Here is a 23,083-nt window from a genome sequence, read left to right as displayed (position 1 = left end):
TGCAAGATTCGTTGTTGATTTTCTTATCTACCAAGGCTGCAGGGAAACCACTTATTTTATATCTGGTAATTCTTAGATGCCAGAATAGGAAGGAAAAGAGAAAAACACAGTGTGGGGAAAGAAAACAGGTAATGCTTCGAGGCAGGAAATGAAAAATATTTTTCTTTGCCAGGAGTATTTCAGAAAGTGGGTTTGCCTTTTTTTTTTCTTTTAATTTTTTTCTTTATTTTTTGATGGTAGGAATAATTCCAATTTTAGTAACTCTCAAAACTATGAATGAAAAAGTGAGCTTGTGCTGGGTAGAATTCAAAGGACAAAGAATCACACTACTGTTTCAAAGAAGATCTTTATTAAAAACTACCCCAAAACCCAAAAGAACTAATCCATTTGAGACATTACAGAGTTACAATTTAGTGTTGTACTGGCATTAGTGGTATAAACATGAGTTTGACAGTGTTGGAAAAAGTTTTGAATAAACTCAGCACTGTAGAAAATGAGTGAAGATTTCTGATTTGAGCATATATATGTCTTCTGTGATTATCCTCACAAGCTTTAGATTTGGATGAAAAATGAATTGTAGCCATTCAATGGACTATTTTTTTTGTTTAAAATATATTTTGAATTTATATGCCTAGAGGCCCTGTCTTGCAGTATGTTCAGAAATCCCTTGTGCTTAACAAAATTCTCATGATGATAAAAGATATGTGGTTTTTAATCTTGAAATTCCTATTTTGTTTATTCAGACTGGTAGAACTAGAGTTTAATTTCAGCCTTGCAAGCTCGTTTTCAAACAGAAGTCTGTACAGAGAAAATATTAATGCTACGATACCTGGAAAAAAAAAATCTAGTTGTTTTTAAGAAGAAAGTATTTTTTAAGGATTTTAGAAAAGCAGCCCAGATGAAAACAACACCTTGGCTTCCAAACTGAAATACTTCATAACTGTTGACAAAGAAAATATGTATTTCTGCAGAAATTAATGTTGCCTGGCAGAACTGTGATCTGCTGACACTGGCTTGTCTCCTCATGGCAGTGGAGTCAGTAGCAAAGCCTTATTGATGTCAGATGTGTCCAGGTGCCTCCAGTATGACTCTATTAGTAGCTGTTCTGCAAATGAAAACACTGACACTCCCAGTAACCTCATTGGGTTGAAACATTCCTGGGATAAGAGTAGTGTTGGCACAAGGAAGAAGGAGAGCACGGTGCTGATAGAAACAGCAGGAGTTAGTGGCTGTGCAAGAGGCAGTGCTGCTTTCTATGTTGTCTTAACCTTTCAAGCATGTGAAGTCTAACATTTTTTATGAATTTAGTAATTACAGCTATATTGGATGTTATTTTTAGCTGTGTAAGAATTCAGTAGCTTTTCAATCTCACCACTCACGGGCCCAAAGTGACTTGTATTCTGGTAGTTCCCAGAGTATATGGTATCCATTGACTAACTCTCATTCTTTGCCCTTCTAATCGCTTAAAAATTTCTTTCTTTAGCCTTCTACTTCTCTGCTGGTGAAAAACATCTCACCAGGAAGATGATACAAGTAGCTAAAACGGCAGGAAATGGTTTTACCAGAAGCCACTTTAGGGTAATAAGACATGTGACAAGGGGTTGTTCACTGAAGATGTGGGTTAAGAAAGAATTGAGGCTGCATTAGATTGTTAGTTGTGTTGCAGATTTCATCCTAGTTTCTCTCACTTTCTCCTTTCTAAGAGAAGCAGTCTAAATCTGCTTTTTCATGTCAGGCTTTTCCCAAACCCTGCAGATGGCATCCCATGTGAGGAATCTCTGCTGTCTTCTATGATGTTGCTGTAACACCCTTTATGTTATTTCATATTTTGTATAACATCTACTTTCTATTTTTAATGTATCACATTATGCAGAAGTCACCATTAAGCTGTAGTGACCCAGCTACTGAAGTCTGATACTATATGTGGAAATCTATTTGATTTTTGTGAAAATATTTGTATATAAATATTTGTATATGAAAATTTGTATATAAAAAAGTATAGCTATACATGGATGTGTGTGAAATCATTTTAAAGGAAAAATCCTCTGAAGTACTCCTATGTCAGTCTTCCCACAGCAAAGCACTAATTGCATACTTTACTTTCAATGTATGTATTAACTACTGAAAGTTTTAACCCGACTTAAATAAGCGTCTGATTGGAGACAAAGTGTTCAGTTTCCTTCAAGGTGGAATTTTGAATTGCATAGATTGTGGTAGCAATTACATAAATGAGGTCACAGTGGAAGAGATAATATTCTTTTTTAAAATGTTTGAATAACAGCACCAGGTTGTTTTGTTTGTTTGTTTGTTTATTAAATATTCTCAAGAAGCAAGATAAAATCTGTTGTCTGGGTCAAAACGATGTGTGGAAGACAATAGTGAGATTTTGTGTTCCTCTGTCCTCTCCTAAGGGAGCAGCAGGAGCCCAGGAGGTAGGAGACTGTTTACACTCCCTTCAAGGCTGCAGGCATGCTGTTAGGGGATGCATCTCACCGGCTTTCTGCATGTGATGGCTTTGTTCTTGTATTCTGATGAGGCATTAAATGCATGTTTCATATGTTTATGCTAACTAGATAGATGCTTGCTTTGTTTTTGTTTTTGGTTTTGTTTTTTTTTAATCAGTATATCTTAAAAGGGGGAGTGGGATTTTGTTGCTTGCGTATTTAGAAGTACGATTAATATTTGGGTACATTGGTATGAGAAAGGAGGATTCAGTCTAATGAGATGGCTGATTTCAGTAGTATTTTTGTCTAAATATTACACATTATTATTTTGTTCAGGGATATTTTGAAACTTGAATTTCTGTGGAACTTTAAGGAAAGCAACTAACCCAGCAGAGATGATGGCAACTTGGTGCACTCCAAAAGAGCTTTATCTGGTTGAGATAGTTTTCTGACACTGTAATTTTCTGACACTTTGTGTTTGAAAGACGCTGTTTTTATTGAAAAATACTATGTGTGTGTAAGGCAGCAATGCTTTTTGTCTATGCAAATCACAGCTTATAGACAATCAGCAGAAAAACAGTGAGAGGTGTATTTATAGTTACTAACTGCACTGTGGTTACAGAAAAGATCTGTCCCGTCCTGATAAATATTCTGCGAAACAACTACCCATGTAGGCATGCTGGGAACACCCAGAATCACTGAGACCCTTACATCACTTGGGATGTAAATAATATTCTCAATATTTTTTTTTTAATTCATCCCAACAGAGACAGAATAAATCTTTGAGAGGTTTATTTTTAAAATTATAAAAGCCCAATACTGAAAACCTGTAACTTTCTTGAAATTTTGAGGACAGGTGGCAATATGACGTATGCTTGTTCTCAGAATTGTGGGAGTTTTGTTTTATAGAGCTTTTAAGTTAAAAATGTTGAACTTGATCAGCATATGGTACTGGCTAGCCTCATCTCTACCAGCTCTTTTGTTATCTTGTTATTGTTACAGGTCTTAATGACAGTTGTAAGCCATAGTTCTGGATGCAGGGGTTAGTCCACCCTGGGGAGGAGAGGGAGAAACAGCAGTGTGGATTATGGAAATATGAATTGATCTAAAAAGCAGCTCTCTTGTAGCAGAATGGGACTCAAAGAAAGACTGGGGAGAAGCTGGTGAAAAGGCGATGGAATATGATGTGAAAATGATCATTTGAATGCTTTTCTTTTCATTCCCAGCTGCTGTGTTCTGGTGAAAAGGCACACATTTGTATATCTTAAGGCTGGGTGAAAAAGGGCCAGATGAATGGAATTACGTGTTAGATATGTTTTCATTTTGAGTCAGATAAATTATGTGCATTTTAATAGACTGTATGCATATGTTAGCCATTTTTTTAAATCATACAGCTGTGATATTGGGGGACTGCATTTTGTAGAAATAGTCTCTTCTCTGTTTGCTCAAATAAGTACAGTATTAATATTTGACTGTCCTTCAGATATTCTGTATCAGCCTGTCGAAAATAACTGTTACTGATTTGGCTCATTTCAAAGCCAAATCAGATTCCAGACTTCAGTAATGTGCCAAACCAAAGAAGAAAAAATTAACTGATGGCTGAAATAGTGATGACAATCATTTGGAACGTCTTCCAGAAAGACTGCCAAATTGTCATGTGTGATGTCGTTGTTGACTGACCTCAACTGCCCTCAGAATATTCCAGTCTAATGTCACCTAATTTCTTATTCTGTGATACCTTAGACTTTCTCATCTGCTTGCTGAGTACCCTCCATCCACTTGAGTCTTTGATTTGTTGCCTCTGTTTTACTTTCAGTGTTGCTTTTGTGTCTCAAGCTTACTGCTGCATTTTGATGAATATCCTAATTAGTGCAGCTTCTTTTTATGTTAAGTATTGGATGTAGTATCCCTGAACTCTGGGTTTGGTTCTTGGATCATCTTCTACCTTTCTTGATGATAGTTTTCTGTAGAACTGGGAGAGCATTTGAGGTACATTGGTTCACTGTTACTGCTACAGGTATTTGAAATGTCACTTCAAATAATTTGCTTATATTTTGTCAAATAAAATACTCTTCTACATATTGCTTGTGTTAGGAAATGGTCTGGGATCAAATGATATAAACCAAGTAAGATGAAATCAAGGAACCAGGCAAAGAGTGAGACTTGATGGGACTGAGATCAGGAACAGAAGCAGCAGAGGACTTTGGGAGCAGCAAGAGCAAGGCAAAGGTGATTAGTGGTCTGCAGCTGGAGGGATCCAGACTGCTTGGTTGGGGATCTTGGACCAGGAATAAGCGAAGGTGGAGAACTTCCAGGCAGGTGATCAGAAAGGGAAATACATTAATCCATGAAAATATAGCTATTTCTGGTACTAATTACTTCTGTATAAGTTTTCAAAGCATTGTGGATTACTTGTTTGGTAGACTGTATTTGCTTCTTCCCTAAGCAAAGGTGTCGAGTTCCTGGGTTTCGTGTGTTGGTTTCTGTCTGCAATCATTAATAAATGTACAATCAGTAATAAAAAATCCAGATACGAGAAATAACCTGTCTCTGGGGTTACAGTGCATGCTTATCTCTGTTCTTTATCCTTCAGTAGGCACTAATGACCACTATGAGAGAAAACACACTGGGCCAGTGAAGACTCAGAGCACTTATTCTTGAATTTTAGACTAAAGCTGGGAAGAGGGAAGACGTCTTTGAATTGATGGAGAAATCCTACTGTCAGAACAGGATTTTTATTAATTTTTCATTGTGTTGTGAATACCTGGGTTGGATTTATGAGTGTCTTCCCTGAGCATGAGTAGTTTAATTTTTTGGATCATAGCGAAGCAGCTGAAAACCTTGGCTGGTAGCTGCTTGTAGCTTATATTGCCTGGCTTGCTGGTGGAACCTTCCCCCCTCTCCTCTTAGCTGTTCAGAGTTGGCGTATGCGCTATCTGAGGTTGAATCTAAGCTGATTGACTTAGTGCTGAAGTGGCTGACTGGTGCTCACATGCAGAAACAGCAACCAGAAATTGTTGCAGAGTAATCTCTAGCAATGAAGCCATCAGAAACTTCAAGCAGGGAGCTGGGAGGTCTGGACAGGCTCAACTGTAGGTGAAGTGAATGTATATTGTATATCTTTTTGGGAAAAATAAACCCAACTGTGTGTCCACTGCATTTTATTTTTGTGATAGTCATCTGTCTGCATTGGGTAACCTAATTTATATATATGCTATATGTGTACATGTATTGGATAATATACACAAGAGGTATGTTAGCACTTTAAATTTAGGCTTGTTTGCTTGTTCCCTTTCCCTCTTTGGCCTTGGAGTTGTTTCATCTTCCTTCCGTTTTTCAACATGGTTGATAATATCTGAATTTAGCACCGAGAAACTATTACTACAAGTTATTCTCGTTGAGCTACATTGAAGTTTAGAATTTGACCTGTGCTGAACTTAAAACAAGAAATAACTATTTCCTTTATAAAAATATCACAAATACGATTTTATTTAAGAAATTATAATCTTAGGAGGTCCCTTAGAAGCTGATTTCCTTTCTCGATTCCTTTACTTTTGTCTGTAGATTCTTCTAATCCAAGAAACTGAGCCTCCTCCCTTCCCCAGTTGGTTTTGCTACTGTTTACAACATCATGGGGTTCCTGAATGTCCCCTGCTGCTGACACAGCCATGGGAGCTGGCAGCTGTCTCATAGGGCTGCACATCTGGGGGTGGATGAGCTGAGGTGAGGGTTTAGCTTTTGGACTGTCTCTCCTTATTTATCTACATAAATCACTCTCTACTGTAGACACTTTCTCTCAGTGTGGCACCCAAGTTGTTCTTTATCTTATGTGTTACTTCATTTTTTAACTACTTCTGAGTTTCTGAATCGCCAGTGAAATCAACATTTCATCATGGCATCTGCTGTACTGTCATTTTGTGGAAGAGTCAGTTCTGATTCTGGAAGAGCATCCCCTGGTGTTACAAGACAGTTTCATTCTCCAGTCTGAGCAGGGCAATTCTTGCATACAAGCAACCTGCAGAGCTGGTGCTGACCTCTCTGAGTGCACCAGTACTGGGTGTATACTGGGCAGGCCAGTTGTTCAGTAGAAGCTTTGTAGGCAAGAAGTGACATCCTATTTAGTTGCAGACACTTCGTTTCAAGACTTGTCTTTTAAGTAACTAATGCAGAACTTATGGAGGAAAAAAATATTTTTAATATATTTGGAACAAAATACGCTTGGAGTTGAAATGGATCTCAGATGTATCAAGTGGCATCAGGAGTAGAGTTTGGCATGTTTGAAATTTTATGATATTTTTCAGTATATTTCATTTTCATGGAAATGCGGGTATTCATTATTTGTAGTGTTCTTTTACAGTTGATTTTCCTTTTGTGAAAATAATTTCTTGGTGACTGAAAAGAAAATCTTGCAAATAGGAGCCTTTTGACCTAAGTGTCAACTACGCTCTGCTTGTGATATTCTTTGTTACTGTTTTGTAGACATTTCTGAGACTAAAAACTTCACTTTAAAGCAATCTATTCAATGGGTAGAGTTGGGTATGTTACAAATAGGCTCATTTCTGTCCCTTGCTATCAGAATATTCCAAAGTGGAATTAAAAATCTCACAGATATAGCCAGTAAATATGAACCAGTTTTAATTTGTGCATTATTTTATGGTGGTTATTTTTTCACCATTGGAGAACGTCTGAACAGGATGTGCAGGAGGTTCTCAGCATTGGTACGAGAGGTACATCTTAACTGCTGTTGTAAGCAGTGGGAAATCTGAAGAGTCTTGAGTGAAACAAATATTGCTGCTCCCTTAGGTGTGCAGGATGAGATATGGATTTTAACCTGACCTTCAGAGACTTAGGTATTTGGACTTTAGAAGTGATGTCTGCCTTAACTCTAGTTAAGGCAACTTTGCTGTTGAATTTCCAGATAATGTTAGGGATACTGTCATTGAAAGTATTTATTAATAAAAAACCATTTTTCCCCTACTGCATGGTGATAGAAAATGGAGTGTCATACACTGGTGCCTTTTTTTTTCTTTTCTTTTTTTTTTTTTTTTTTTTTGGTACAAAATGTGGAGTGGAAGAGCATATTTTCTCTTCTTCCCAACTTTCTGATATTGCCTAGGGAGTAATGGTCTCCCTGACATGAGTCAGGGGAGTAAAGAGAAAACTATTTATTGCTGCATGGAATACAAAGATTTCATACGTGCCAGAGCTGTGTGGTGAAGTATTATTTATCTTGGTTTTGTTTGTCTTGCCAGTAAATGAGTAGATGGTAACATTTCAATCTACCCTTATTCTAATGAGAACTTCCTCTGCGAAGAAGACCATTGTCAATTTTTATGTTTTTATTATGAGTTCCAGGAAAGTTGAAGGATTTTTTCCTTAAGCAGGGAAATTTACCTATATTGAACTTCATACTGTTTTAACTATTCTGTTCTTTGCAACTGAGCTTGTTATTTTACGGTGAACTTTGATTCCATGTATGCTATGCTGGATACAACTGTGTCTGAAATAGGCTTTATTTTTATCTGGTTGTATGATGAGATTCAGGAACAATTAGACAAATAGAGATTCCAACATTTTATAACTTAGTAAAATCTCTGAATTTTAAAACTTGCTCTGTGATTGTATAGGAAGTCTTATTTCTCAGTCTTGCAGGATAGTGAGATTAACCATGCCTTTTAAAGTACTCAGGGTTATGTTTTCTTCTTGCAAAATACCTTTGAAAGATCCTCTAAAAGCAGTAAAGTCTCATGGGTACTGCCTGGGACACCAGCCTTAGCCTGCTGTACAGGGCAAGAGCATTCTGTAGCGTGTCTCCAGTCAAAATGTACCACACCCTGGTCATGTCACTGTTCTGGTCTTCAGTGGTTTTATTTATTTATTTATTTTTCCATTTATTTTTGTCTGTCTGTGACATACTGTTTGTTCTAAGTGATGTCGCAACAGTTGTTTCTAAGGTCAGTAACAGGGAACAGCTGATTGTCAGATCTCCACTGCCCCCTCTACAGCAGCTACTTGTTTATGGGATTTTGGTTCCCTAAGATCTCAAGATCATCCTGTTACCTTGTTGTCTAGAATCTTTCCATCCTGCTACCTCATCTGTCTGTGCCCTTAACTGTGCTCTTGTTGCTGTGTGGAGCACAAAGCAGCTAGACTAAGCTACCAAAATCTTCAGCTGCCTGTCTGGCATCCTTCCCTGAGGCACCGTAACTGAGTGGAGGAGATAGGGAGCAGAAACAAGAGAAATTAAATCTAATTGAAATTCTGTAAGCGATCTCATCCTCATTTGCAGGTATTCAGCTCCTCATTCGTTTTAGACAACAGATACTTTTCTGAATAAGCTTTAGAAAGATGAAAGCACCTTTTAGAGAGAGAGTCGTCAAAAAGGTTTGGTGCTTAAGCATTATGAGCAACCTGATTCTTCTGAATGTCGGTCATTGTCCTGTAGGGCCTTGCCAGTTGTAATTTACATGTGAGCCAACTAAATGAGGTTCAAAAATTGTTCTCAGTGGTGGAGTAGAATTTGTGTTCCATGGGTCAAAACAATCTCCAATTGTAGAAATGTACACCTAACTCAGTTTAGTGGAATTTTAATCTTGCTTGAATCCATTAGTGACAACTTCTGCTACATGGTCCAGAATCTCCTTCCCCTTTGCATGTTTGTCAGTGGTGTTACATGTGTCAGCTGTATTGGAATAGAAATATGTGTCAGAAAACACAGCACTATCCACAACTGGCTCTGAAAATCATTAGCTGAATAGAGCAGATCTATTTTTAGGGAGCTGCAATTGTACAAATTTTCTTTTCTTTTTTATCTTCTGGGAGTAGAAGTGTTGCAGCAGGTAGAGCTTAGAGGGCACATCTGTGGGTCTGTGTTTTACCACCCACACAACACTGAAACTCCTCTGTCACACAGTAGTGTTACACCCATCCTGTGGCATCATGCTGCAAATGAAATGGTGTGATGTGCATAGGATTTTCGTGGGACTACTCTATCAATATGGCTAGAAAGCCAATTAGTAATTGCTATTAAATATTAATTTTCTCTGAAACAGTTTCAGAGAATTGTTCATAATTTGTCTTTTAGATCTAGAGGAAAATCTGAAATATCCAAAGGCAAAAATGCAGAAAGTTAATTTACTGATTGTGTTTCTTTCCAGAGGACAAAGTTGAAGTCATTGATAAGTGTGGAAAAATTTTTTGTTTTGAATGGTTTATAAAGGTTGGAGAAAGGTGTTGCTTATGTTGCAGAGACCGTGTTAAGATCACATAGTTGTACACCTCTGCTTTTCAGTCTCTTCTTCACGAGTAACCTTGAACACATGGAAATTCTATATTGTCCTTGCACCTTATTTAGCAAATATTAGCTAAAATATTTAAAACTGGAGATTTCTAATTTTTGAAAAAAAAGATCTAAAAGAAGAAGTAAGAAAAGCTATGAAATTCAGTGGTTCGTTCTCAAAATGAAGAAGTTCTGTAACCTTAAGGTACCTTTTAAATTTATTTATTTGCTTCTTAAAAGAGCTTTGCATCTCCACCCTAAACCATTTACATTAAATTTCCATATTCTTCGTTGCTTTAGGTGTTCAGAAGGCAGCTGATAGATATTTTTTTTTCTCCTTCAGAACTGCTAGATATCAGTGAACAATCCACTATAGAAAGAGACCTGTAGAAGTTAAAAATAGTTTTGGAGGCCTGATAATGACTTCCATACTTTAGACTCTTTGGATTTACTTGAATGTAATCTAAGATTAAAATTTCTTATTATTCAAACCATTTGGACCTTTCTTTATTGTAGCTACAATTTTCTGATGAGTTTTTTAGCAGAGGTAAGAGTTAAGTCTTTGAAATATAACTACTGTTGCAGGCTTCACATGGGTCCCTGCTGTGGTCGTGCATGGCTTCAGAGGAAGGAAAAGAAAAAGTCAGTGGCAAGGACAGAGCTTGCCTTTTCATCAGCTGTTTTATGTGACAGCATTAGAACTTCACCTTTATTGAGCCACAGTGATGAAGGGCTTAACTCTGCAACATGCTAAGCAGCCTGGCTTTGATTTAAGAATGAACCTAAATCTGTTCTTAATTCTACACGTTTAAATATTCCCACTGAAGTCACTGGCTTGAATCAGAAATACCATGACAGTTGTCACAGTCTTAAATCTCAAGTAGATTTCTTGTTTGTATGTTTGGACTGGCACTGGGTGACTGAAAATGATGGTAAGCTATGGTCAAAGAGGAAGATTGGAGAGCAAGGCGAGTTAAGAGTGAAGAAGAGAGGACACTGGAGCTGGAGATTTGAGTAGGGAGAACTGGTAAGAAGAACCAAAAGAGAGGCCTGCAATCAGGTGCTTTAAGAGAAGACATTTAAATGAGAGGTTAGCAGGAAGAGGAAGTTCTAGAAGGAAGAAAATAAGAGTTTTGAAGAAATTATATGAAATGCTAAAATAGAATAGAAAGTAACGTTTACCAACAAGGTTTTAAAAAAAGGACACCGGTTAATAAAGAAGATATGACAAAGGTGAAAGACTGACAAAAAAAAAAAAAGAGAATTTCTCCTTTCAGTGGAAAGGGGAAAAATATTGTTACTGAGAAAGAAAATTTTTGAAGAAGTGAGAATAATGTGGGAGAACACAAAAGTGTTTTGTAACAAAGTGGGTGATTATTTGTACTCCTATAATTGATATTTCTTTGGCTGATTTCTGCCTCAACACCAGATGAAGAAATAAGAATAGATAGATATTTGACCACTAGTTTATACGAATGATTTTGGTAACCTGGTCTGGGATCTGTAGTTGGAGAACTCAGATTATCTTGGTTACTGTTTTACTTAGGCTGTTTCTTCCCAGGGTATCCTGACATGTCTGTGGAATGGACACAGTGTGACTGGGTCTCAGTCTAAGGCTGACCCCTTCCTTCTCCAGAGATACTGTCCTTCCAGGGCTAGGAGTTGGACTTCAGTGATCCTTGTGGGTCCCTACCAACTCAGGATATTCTGTCATTCTATATTCTATGCTCTTTCCATATGTAGAATGAACCTGGGGGAGAACCCACTTTCTTGCTTAAGAAGCAGTCTTATGCTGCAAATAAACACAGAAATAGTTGGAAGATAACAAGACTCTCTTTATAAACAGCAGTTTATCTAGTGTTTTTAAAAGCGATTCAACATTCTGGATGTCTTAAAATATTCCTGAAAGGGAAGATTTTTCCATCCTTTCACATGGATGCCCTTGCAAAAAATCAGGTTCTTTTCCCTCCCCCTTGTGAACTACAGAATATGTTATAATAAGAAAAAAATGCTGGGAGTGAACAGTTGCCTCATCCTTTTAACCTCAGAAATTAATCAGGTTAAGCTTCAATACTTAAATATTTCAGTAGTATAATACTAAGTGATGAACCTTATTTCTGTCAACTCATCAAGTCATCAACCCTCATTTACACAGAAAAAGGAAACTGGTTGAAATGCATAAGTTAAAATGCAAAAAACCCACTCATACCTCTGTAGAGATACATTAGTATGCTCATTCTGTAATATATAGCAAATCTGGTGCAATTTTCACATAGGAGCTCTCCCGTAGAAGCTGTACCTTCTTCCAGCTGGAGTGAGATCACGTTATGTCTTGTTCAAGTGGAGAAGGAAGAAAGTATCCTCCTAAATCACTGTACTCTACAATGGAGACTGAACAACCATGAAGGTTTCTTGTGCTTGTATCAATTGACTGTGATATTCTAAGAAAAAAAAATTCTGTCCTTTCTAGTTAATAAGGAATATGGTGTGTATCTGGAATCTAACCAAAATGACTAACCAGTAGTTTCATTTAAGGGCAAGTTACCCTTAAATGAGTTACCAGGACCTTTTTTCCAGAAAGCTGGCATATATGAATTCAGAAGCATCTTCTACCACTGTTTGCATTGCTTTATAAAACAATGATACACAGAATTAGCTGCATGGGTATCAAAATAAGCAAGGAAAGCTAAATAGTTCTTACCTTTTAACCATCTGTAATTTCATCTCAATGTAGACCCAGTGAGCATGACCAGGTCAGGCTGAAGTTGTACAGTGCAGCTGATGAAAGTGAATTAATAAAACCAGTGCACCACAAGCCTATGGGAATGAAAGTTTCTTCTACTGTGATATAGGCATAAAGGAAAGATTTTTGTAAATATAATTTCCATTTTTGTTTAAGCTTTTTGTGGGGGAAACAGCATGCTGTAGTTCACATGATATTAATTTTATGATTTTATTTGTATGAGGAATGAAATAGTTATCCTTTAACTTAGCAATTAAACTCAATTGTGTATACACCACTGTAGATGCTTGTTTGGTGTTTGAAAGCAAATAGACAATCCTTTCCTTGTGGTTTTGTTTTTTTGCATCATTATAATTTTCCCCTTGTACACAATTTCTTTGTGACACAGTGAACATTTCTAAAAGCACTAATACTATGTGAATCAAAGGAGGAAATAATCATGGGACATGTGAATCCAGATATTTTGCTTTCTGAAGACTCGTTCAACCTTCTGTCTTCGGAAATGAGCACATATTTTTATGAAGTTATGAATATAAAAGACAATATAAAGACATTGTTCTTTTTCTGAGAGTGTGTATGTTGACTCAGGAGGAAGTCCTGACTGAGTTATGGAACCCTGAAAATGATGACCCATTAGGAGACAGAGCTCAAATTTTATTCAATAGAGAGGTTACTGCAAGTATCAACTGTAATTGTACACAAATAGTGACTGTGTATGTGAATATTTATCATTTGCATTTTAAATTTGTCAAGCAGCATCTTGAGGGCATCTTGTTTTCTTCCATTTTAAAAATCTGAATAGCACCTGTAATTAACGAAGAAAACTGAGCCCTGGAAGCTAGGTAGGACTTCCATCTATTGATCTGTGTAAACCCAGCTTACGCTGTCAGGGGAGAAGCAGTCAACTGCTGAGCTGCTTTGTCACTGACATAAGCCGAGAGAGGATTTTTTTTTTTTTTGTCTATACTGTTTATACACCAGTCTATAGACCTGCTGGCTGGTTGAATTTTAAAGAGTGCGGAGGTTTAAAGACTTGTCCCCCGAGGGATGCTCCTGCCAGTTGGGAAGCGAGCTGAGGCTGCTCTGCAGAAGTTGAGTGCACGTGTGCTGGCTGGGGAGGGACAGGCGGCGCTGGGGGAGCGCTGGCCTGGGGAATGCTGCAAAACATACCCATAATTTTCAGGTTGTTTAGTCAAAATATTGAGCTAATACCTTTGGTTTTTTTGTTTTTGTTTTCTTCTTCTTGTGTGATAATTTATTCTGAGAGAGTACAATGGGGAACATAAATGAATACATTTCCATACCCAATTCTGAGTCAGTGCTAAGCTTACCAGGCAGCAATTAAAACCCTTGGTGGTGAGGAGAAAGTAATTTCCTATAGTGTGAGAATAGGTGCAGATTTAGAAAAAAAATGACATACTATTTCTTTGGAACAGGAAAAAACAAACCTTATAAGCCTGAAGAGAGAGACTATTTGGAAATGTTTAGGAAATCCCTGAGTTAAAAGTTTTGATTAGCCTGTTCTGTTTGTTCTCTTTCTTTAGAGTTTATTATTGCTATGACTGGAATCCCGTGTGCTTGTTCCTCACTGCAGAAATTCAAATGTTTACCTGCCCTGTTTATATTTTGCTCCTTACCTTTCTACAGTGGGCACTCACAGCAGGCAGGATGGTACTTGAGCAGTTCTTTTTGGAGAGTATTACATGTACTGTTGTTGTTCAGGAGTTAATAACCTTTCCCAAACACAATTGTGGCTTTCATACCCTTTATCTTTACTGACAAAGTAAAGTTCTAAAGATTTCTTGAAGTCTCTTGTATGACTTAGAAATTATAAAAATGTTGACATTTTCATTTTGTGCCACATGATGATTTACTGGGGCACATCATATACCTTTGAAATGTTGTAACTAGCACATGCATATTGTAGTCATTCATCTTTTTTCTGAACTATTTATCCCTTGCTGATAAACTTGGATGGGTTCTTTATGTTTTACGCTATCCACTGAGCCAGGCAAATGTTTAAATTAAATAGTTGTTGTAGTGTGTAGGAATTTAAATACATAATTTCCCCTAATAGGAGTTCAACATGCAGTAAGCAGTTTTCAGGCTGGAGAGTGCTAACATCTTAGATCAGCTTCTTAAACGCTCACGTGCAGCTCTGGAAATTTGTAATCAGTATGCATTTTTCTGTATCCAGAAATACATGTCTGTTGGTCTGCTACAAAAAGGGAATTCTGTAGCTTTGACCAGCTGCATTGATGTCTGCTGTTCTGCCTCTTCTTAGCTGAAGCGCTTCACAGGGGGTTTGTTTTCCCAGTTGGGAGCAAGGAAATAAAACCTGTTTTTCTAGGATCTTATAAAAGAATTTTGGAGGTATTTGCTGCTAACTGATCTGGTAATTCACTTTTTAGAAAAAAAAAAGGAAGAAAAATGTTGACTAGTTTGAGAGCATTTTTATATTTTAATTAACACATTTTATTTGCCACTAAACAGCTTCTGAAATAAAATTGTGCAAGAAAGAGTGACATCATCCTTTTAGGCTATGGTACGAATGTAAATCTGGTGGATTTTGCTTCCCCCTGCCCCCTCCCCCCCCCTTTATTAATAGGAAGGCTTGCTTGTGAAATCCAAAGGGTTAATCATATAAATTTCTGCTTTGGACCAGCAGATGATTTCCATCATTTTCAGCGTTTGACTATGGAACATGTATAGAGTTGTTATACCTCTCTGTAATTCATTCTGCTGCCAACTTCATTCCCTTTTCTCTGCCTGCATTTTAATTGAAACAACATTTGTATTTTTGAGCCAGGATCTGTCAGAAGTCCCTGTGGCTAGTCTGTGGTACAAGTAGCAGCAGACGTGGCTTACCCATATGGTGTGGTGCTTCTTGTAAAATCCATATGGCCTTGTTGAAGGGAATCCCAGCGGGGATGTGAAGGGTGTTAATACCCTTCAGGCCAGGCCTTTCCCTCCTGGGGCTTCTGTGGCATTGTCTTTGCAATCTGCCAAAGCACAAACTTAATTCCTTTTTAATAATCAATTATTTCAGTCCAGGAACGTGTGCTGTATTTTTGCAATCGTATATTCCTTGAATTTATTATTTGTTATGAATATTTTTGGTCATTTTTTAAAAGCAAACCTTTGAAAAGCCTTTTCAAAAACCTGTAACTTTATTTCTTTTACTTACATTTTCAGGAAGTGCTGAACAGCGTTCCAAAGTTCTGCTTTCCTTTTGACATTGAAAGGTATGTGCTACAGTTATCATTTATTTAAAAATTCTCAATAGAAAATTATATTTAACATAACTGCAAGCAAGGATTTAAAGAAAAGGAAAATGTAATGTACTCCCTAAGCTTGCACCTGCAGATGAGAAAACATGCCCTTTGTTGTTCAAGTAACTATGAAGTCACTAGTAGGAAACTATCACAGCAAAATGCAACCTTTACAGAATTTTGGGGATATCTCTGTAAAGGTAGAGCTACATTCTGACTCCCAGTTTTGTCCATTTTACTTGTAAACACCATCTGTGTTAGTCTAAGGATATAACATAGTTTCCTTCAAGCGGCAAGCTTCATAAAAATGTTACAGTGCACCAGGATATGAAAACTCACTGAGCGGTACTGCAAACATGTTGCTTTGAGTTCAAAGAAATTGAGACTTTAATTGCGTGGAAGTAGCTGAATATGCAATTGATTTTTCTCAGAGAAGAATCAAGACCGTTATTTATAATTAATTAGTCCTTACCTTTCTGCTATCATTTATAGTCTGTCTTCCATGTAATGCTGCCAGTCATTTAAATTGTTCATATTAAATGTTTTTATTAATGAAAATATTTATTCGGGCTTGTGAAAATGATTAATGGTAATTAATTTAGTAGATTGAACTCACTTGGTTTGGAAAACTTGTACTGTCCAAATTGGCAAAGATTAAATTAGAAACTTGATTTGCATGATTAATGAAAGATATATCCAGATAGCGTGCAGGCTGAACCAGTTTCAGGACATGGGCATCAGTTGTAGATGGAGATTCAGAGAGCAGAAGCATTTTTCAGATGCAAGAAGATTGTTCTTTCCTCTCTACACACACCATATTTTACTCCACAGAGAGCAATCTTTGCAGGAAGACACCCTGGCAAAATAAAGGTCTTTATAAACACAACTTCCTTGAAGTAAACTAGGTTCAGTCTTTTATAGATGAATTTAATTAAGTTGTTTGGGGTTTGAACTGGTTAAGCTCACTGTCCTTTAAGCTGTTTTAATGACTTAACTAATATGGTTGTCAGTGTTGGCTTTAAAGCATTGAAGTCTTTAATGTGCTTAAGATATGTACAGAATTGTTTAAAATTGGTATTGAAGATGAATAATGGAAATAAAATTTGAGGATAACAGAAAAAGGTGAGGTTCTGTTGCTGCCATCCAGTGGCAAGAAGATAATCAGTGGCAGCAAATAATTATTTTCAAATAACTGACCTTAACTATTCCTGTTGAACCATTCAGAAAGCATTTGGTTGCTTGTATGAGATGGACGAACTTAATCAATAAACTATGGGAATATGTGAATTTATAGTATAGCTAAGCATGTATTTTAGCTGAGTGTCTGAAGGGGTAAAAAACAAAGAAAATAGAAAAAAAGAAAATAAAAAGTTACGGGATGCTTGTTGCCTGTCCATTAATACCCTCTGTGCCCCCCTCCCCAGACATGCGTTTTGACTGTTGGCCCCATGCTTGACAGTAAAGCGGTGCTCTCAAAGGTGCCAAATTTCTACAAACTTTGTAAAAACTGGCGGTTGGGCAGAAGGAGGAGAGGTTCTTGGAAACTGAGATAAACCGATGAGGAGAATAAAGCCGATGTGTTCAGTCTGGCCCGCTGACGACTCAGGGGCACCGCGGTGTCTTTAAAACAAGGTGCCACACTCGCTGCTTCCTGCATAGCTGGGAGCTGAGTTGTAGGGATTTGTGGGAGAACCAAAGGCAGTGCGGGATCACGGGAGTATAAAAGAGCACAGACAAGGAGGAGGGGCAGAGCTGCTGTGGAGAAAAGGACAGAAATGCTGGAAGCTCATTCAGGAAAGCAGGAACTGTTTACTGGCAAGCTGTTTGTGTGAACAGCTTACTGGCTGCTTGGTGTATTTGCCATTTGCTTCTTAGTTCAAGCATTTTCTATAGTGTGGACATTGGTTTTTTTGTTTGTGTGTTTTTTTTTGTTTTTTTTTTTTAAGAAAACCAGTTGCATTCTGCTTTCTCAGTTTAATTTTTCTTTTATTTTGAAATTTGAATGATAAAGAAAAGGATTGGGAAAACCACTGCTGTAGTTCCTTTTCATATGACTTTTTTCAATGGACATTTAAGATGTGACTAGTTTTTTTTCTAGTCATATATGTGCTTTTCACTTGCCTGATGAAAATATATTTATATTTTTTTGTCTTGTGCAGAGGATCATGGTAGATGATACACCTAATACCCCCAAGTATTTTACAGACAGATTTCAATGACAATTTCTCTACAGAAAGCTTTGATTGAACCAAAATAGAAAATATCTGTTTCATTGATTGAGCATATTGAACTCTAGAGAGCACAGTTTGTCAATCTGTATTATGTGTACTGTACATGTATAAACTACGTCAAGCAATATCTGAGCCTATTAAGAGCTAGAAATTACCAGTGCTAAAGTGATAAATTCCACTGATTCTGCCAATCAAGATACTTAGATCAAAAAAATGTGACTCTGTTCCATAGATTACCTCTGGATTTCTACTATACCGCAGTTGTAGGGAATGGAGTATTATTTCTGTTATCTAGCTAAATAAAACTCATTAAAGTAGGCAGCCAACATTCTTCAAATTATGGAAATAGGAAAGTTAAAGCACTATTAAAGCACAGTGGTAAAATCATCATCACCTGTTTTCTTTCAGCTCACCTATATTAGTTACCAGATGAACTGAAAAATGAATAAAATGAGAATGTTTATTTGATTTTCTTTTATTCACTGTACTACAGTGATCACAGATAGAGATCCAGATTTAGTTCTCACTATTTGATGCTGCTTGCATCCTCTCACCAGATGTACTTTATCTTTCATACATATGTTATAAATAAATGTACACTACTTGTTCTAATTATTAAAAATATATACTGTGAATGATGATTAAAAATCTAGAGGTAACTCCCATTAAATTTAAAGTCAAACCAATAGAGGCACAATGGTGTTAAAAAATTCTTTGACGATGACTTAAACTTTGAGTTTTATGTATAATTTTTTATTGAAAGCAAGCACATATTGTCATTACTACTGGTTATGGCTTACATTTTATTTTGAAGAGGTTAAGAAATGAATTGTATCATAGAAATTCTTGAGCATTTGCTCCAAGAACCTATTTCTTTTTCTGAGAATAAATTATTTTATGTTTAGTAAATGATGCAGTTGTATAACATTCTGACAGTTTCCTTATATATATTTACGAATAAGTTCCCTTTGGTACACAATTCCTTTAGTTTTTTTTATATGGACTATGAAGATTTAACATTTGAGGATATAGAGATTTTAATTTCCTTTTAGTGTTTGCTAAAGTAATATTAATGCATCAGAGAAAAACACTTTGTCCTCTCTCTTGTTGTTTGAGTCCTTTATGTAAATTCTGCATGTTTTTCTTCCCTTTTCTTTCTCCAATAGTCTTCTTCATTTTCACTCTCAATGCAAAATTCAGGTGTAACTTTGCAGAGTCATACACCTTGATCTCTGCATCCGTCTGTCAGTTATTTAGCTGGATGATGACTAATGAACAAGTGACTTTTCCTCTTGTTCCTTTTGGAACCATTTCAGATTCAGTCCAAAGTTGTGCTATGTCACTGCTTGACCCCTCATTTTTATCTGTGCTTTAAATCTCTCCCATTTCTCTCTGCCATAAGTACCTCCCCTCGCTTCTTTCATTCCTCAGTCTTTCGCCTTTCAGGATGAATTTCTCCTGCTGAATGTGTAGCCCATATATATACCTCTTTAGATAAGACACTTTGGGAACTGCCTGTAGGATCAGCATGGAGACAGTGATACATATCTCATTAACTCTTCCTATGATACTCGCCCAATCGCAGGGAAGCGTTAGATTTTGGAGCGTAAGCAGTGATGTTGCTGCAGCAGTAGAGGATTTCTCTTTAGCAGCAGAATATCACTCAAGTATGGGAATTAATGTGAATATTATTTAACTCCTAATCTGTTAGGGTCAATAAGTAATAATAGCAGGAGTGCCATCACTGTCACTCTCCTGTTCTTAGCTAATGCTGTTTCTGTTATTTCTGGTGAAAGTCTGTGCAGAAACAAGACAAGTGGAAAACAATGACTGTAGAGATCATTGGATTAGCAGATCTCATGAAAGGCAGTTATATCTTACACGAAAATTTTGCCTTCAGAGTAAATAGTTGAAAAGTAAATAATCAAGAAAGTATTTCAAGCTGTACAGGTTAAGATAAATAAACTAGCATTCCTTTTACACTTCAGTCATTGCAGTCAGTTTGCAAGATGCGTTACAAATTCAAACATGCAGCAGCAGTTATATACAATTGATTTCTTTGTATCTTTTTGTCTCACTGTATTATGGTCCGTGTGTGCATAATATTGAACATACGTGTGAGAGAGAAGTGTTGGTAAGGACAGGCTGCAGTGTGCACTGTGGAGTTTCCATGTGTGTGCAGAAGTGGACCTGTCTGAGAGGAAACCTGGGAATGCCAAGGGAACCATAGTGTGCTCCTATAGACCCTTGGCCAGGTATGATGATCAGGGCCCCTAAACAGAGAAGGCTTCTGTTGCAACTTAAATACTCCTAGTGAGACTCTTTGCTAAGTAATTGTGGTTTCTTTTAATGCTTCCAGCATTTGTTGTTCTGAAAACATAACCCCATTTAGAAGATAAATATGCTTTCTGTTAATGGGAAATGTCTTAGTTGATGGTGGTTTTGTCCATTTTTGTATCTTCTGCAGTTTTCTTCCTGTTCCTTTTTTTTTTTTCTGAATTGGAAGGGGTTGGGGCTTCTGGGAAGCAGAGCTCAAATGGGATAACTCAATTGGAACAAAGCAGCCCTCCACACAGGGAGCCTGAACTTTGGAGTTGTTGGAGGGGGCCTGGAAATGGAGAAAATAATCCCTGAAGCTTAGATTTGAGTATAGCGATTAGTTGAAGAAGACTGCCTAACCCTGAGTTACTGTCTGTCTCTCTAGTCTCTCCATCAGCTTGTACCACTACCTTAACATCTGTTTTTCAAATTCCTGCTTGAAACTGTTTCTAATCTGTTCTTCAATTTGGGGAAAATTAGGGTGAATTTACTTTTCAGCATTTAGCTTGGAAGTTGAAATACCTGTGAAATTCTCAGGTTTAGGTAGCAGCTGCTAAAGCTCCAATCAGAACTATGTACTTCAGTTACACTGGTCAAATACATGTACGTGACATTTTATAATTAATGATACGAGTAACTTTGTGACTTATTTTTGAAACCAAAAATCTGTATTCCCATGCATAAGGTCTTTAATTTTTTGGAACTCTTTAAAAATTTCTAAAATTTGAAGAAAAAATAATTTCAAACATCTACTCTATCCTAAACTAATTAGTTTGAAAGAAGAGCAATTTTTATTGAGAATAAGGGATACATTTAATGATTAGATATGCTGTTTTTTGTTTGAAGGAGAGTTTCAATTCCTGCCTTAATCAGCTCTCTTAAGGCTCTCTTAAAAATGAGGCCTGAGTGATGGCTGTAATGTAAACAAAAAACTTTAAAATGACTCTTTACCTATTCCATGGGTACCAAGGAGCCTTTTCTGCATTGTGTAGGTACATACTTAAAAAATTTTAAAACCTATTTTTATTTCTATAGTGAACTGTAATAACCTTGAAAGAGCTCCTTGTAGTCTGCAGGGTTAATAAGTATTTACACACATTCTTCTAGTGATTTATTATTGCTGAACTAAGATTAAAAGTAAGCATGCAGGGCAAGAGTTGAAAGTGAGTCAAAAGCAAGGCAGAGGAGTGAGTGAGGAGGTTGGTGATGCTTGGGAACAGTTTGTGCCTGCTCTCCCCTTGCACATGAGCAATTCATGCTCTCTTCAAATCTCCAACTAGACCAATGTTCTGCAGGAAGGTTTTGAAGCTTGGCCAGTTGATCCTGTGATCCAGTAAAAAGTCTAGATAACATTTTGTTTAGGAAATTCTGGTATGTAATAGTTGCATTTTACCTGTGCTGATTTTCATGTTAAGAAAAACTTGAGAGGCATCAATGTTGTGGTTCAGTAGCAGTGCCAGGAGCTGCTGCCTGCCTCTGGAGGTGAGACTTGATTTCTGAACAACTGAATGTGCCATGGTGCAACAGAGAGGCCCAATCCCCAAGTCACTTGGCCCAGCATTTGTCTGCATGATGGAACATGGTATATATATGTTAAAACTGCAGTGCTAGCACTTCTGGAATGTTTTGTGTGTCTGGTTTATACATTGTGGTTGTCTACCGATAGACAGAAATCCCCAATCGACATTTGTTTTTCTCTGTAAGGCTTGCATATAGTTAGTTTTAGTTCTGCTGAAGAGGAGTGGAAAAACAGGCCTTCTTGCTGCCCTCACATCTTAAGTGGAGCTCTCAAATTAGAAACCTAGAATTAATTCTGTATTTTAAACTCTGATCAGAAAATGTCGTCCAGATGAATGGTCACTGGCTTCTGTTAGCTGCTCTTTTGAAGCAAATGGGACCAAATGCAAACTTTTGGGTTCTTGTGGATATTCAGTTTTAGTCTTGGAGTTTTTCTCGTATTAAAAATCTGAAACTTGCTGCTTACATCTCTTTCTAAACTGTGTGGGAAGCAGTTTTCAGGCTGGGCAACTTTTACACTGACTGTCAAAATATGGGGCTGCCTCTCTTAAAAAAGCAAAATTATTGATTTGGAGGTGGTGAGATAGCATTGGAATTGATTCCCACTGAACTCATAACTTGACTGGGCTATTTTTAATAGAAAATATCGGAATTTAAATCCCATTTTTAAGGTGGCTGTGTGTAGTGACATTTTGTTACTCTTTAATTGCAATACTGGTTATTTTCCCATATCATCTTCAGGTTTTAGGAAGGGAGGCTTCAAATAGCTGGAAGCAGGGGATCCTAATTGATGTCAGTTTTTGGGGCTAAGGAATTGACTTCAAGAAGTAATGGTGTAGTCATTTGCCTGACATACATGTACACAGTACATCAAAAGCAATGCCTGCATAGATGAGCATGTATTAACAGTTGCTGGTTATGAGTTATGAGTGATCTCTTTAGGTTAAGATGATGGTGCACAGAGACCCCAGCCTAATCATACCAGGTGTGATGTAAGGGGAAGCCAGTCAGGGCTGCTGGGAGCTCCAAGCCTAACAGTGGGATACAGCAGAACAAAAGAGAGTGGGAGCAGGAGGCAACCAAGGTCACTGCACTGCATTGCCAGTGCTACTGACTGAGCAGCTACTGCTGAGTTACTGTGCGAGCCCCTGGCCACAGTGTGCGCAGGGGCACTGAAACCACACTGCAGGTTTCATGGCAGTCTGCTCTCAGGAATAAAGAGGAAAATGCAGAGATGTGAAATAGAAAATTGCTTGGTTGGCAGGGGAGTAATAATG

At 37.3% G+C, this 23,083-nt stretch overlaps 1 protein-coding gene across 3 annotated transcripts in view; it reads left to right on the top strand.

Annotated features, from left to right (window-relative positions):
• The window catches only part of DENND1B (DENN domain containing 1B), a 157,429-nt gene that overhangs the window by 41,682 nt on the left and 92,664 nt on the right, over nt 1–23,083 (top strand). For all 3 annotated transcript variants that reach the window (XM_027666103.1, XM_027666102.1, XM_027666104.1), the window contains exon 4: nt 15,662–15,711. In XM_027666103.1, coding sequence (XP_027521904.1) covers nt 15,662–15,711 — 50 coding nt within the window. The remainder of the gene's footprint in view (nt 1–15,661; nt 15,712–23,083) is intronic.

Source organism: Corapipo altera, unplaced genomic scaffold (genome assembly GCF_003945725.1).
Source record: "Corapipo altera isolate COAL_440 unplaced genomic scaffold, ASM394572v1 119, whole genome shotgun sequence".
Classification (NCBI taxonomy): Eukaryota; Metazoa; Chordata; class Aves; order Passeriformes; family Pipridae; genus Corapipo; species Corapipo altera.
Note: the sequence above shows the minus strand (reverse complement) of the source record. Positions and strands in the feature narration are given on the sequence as shown.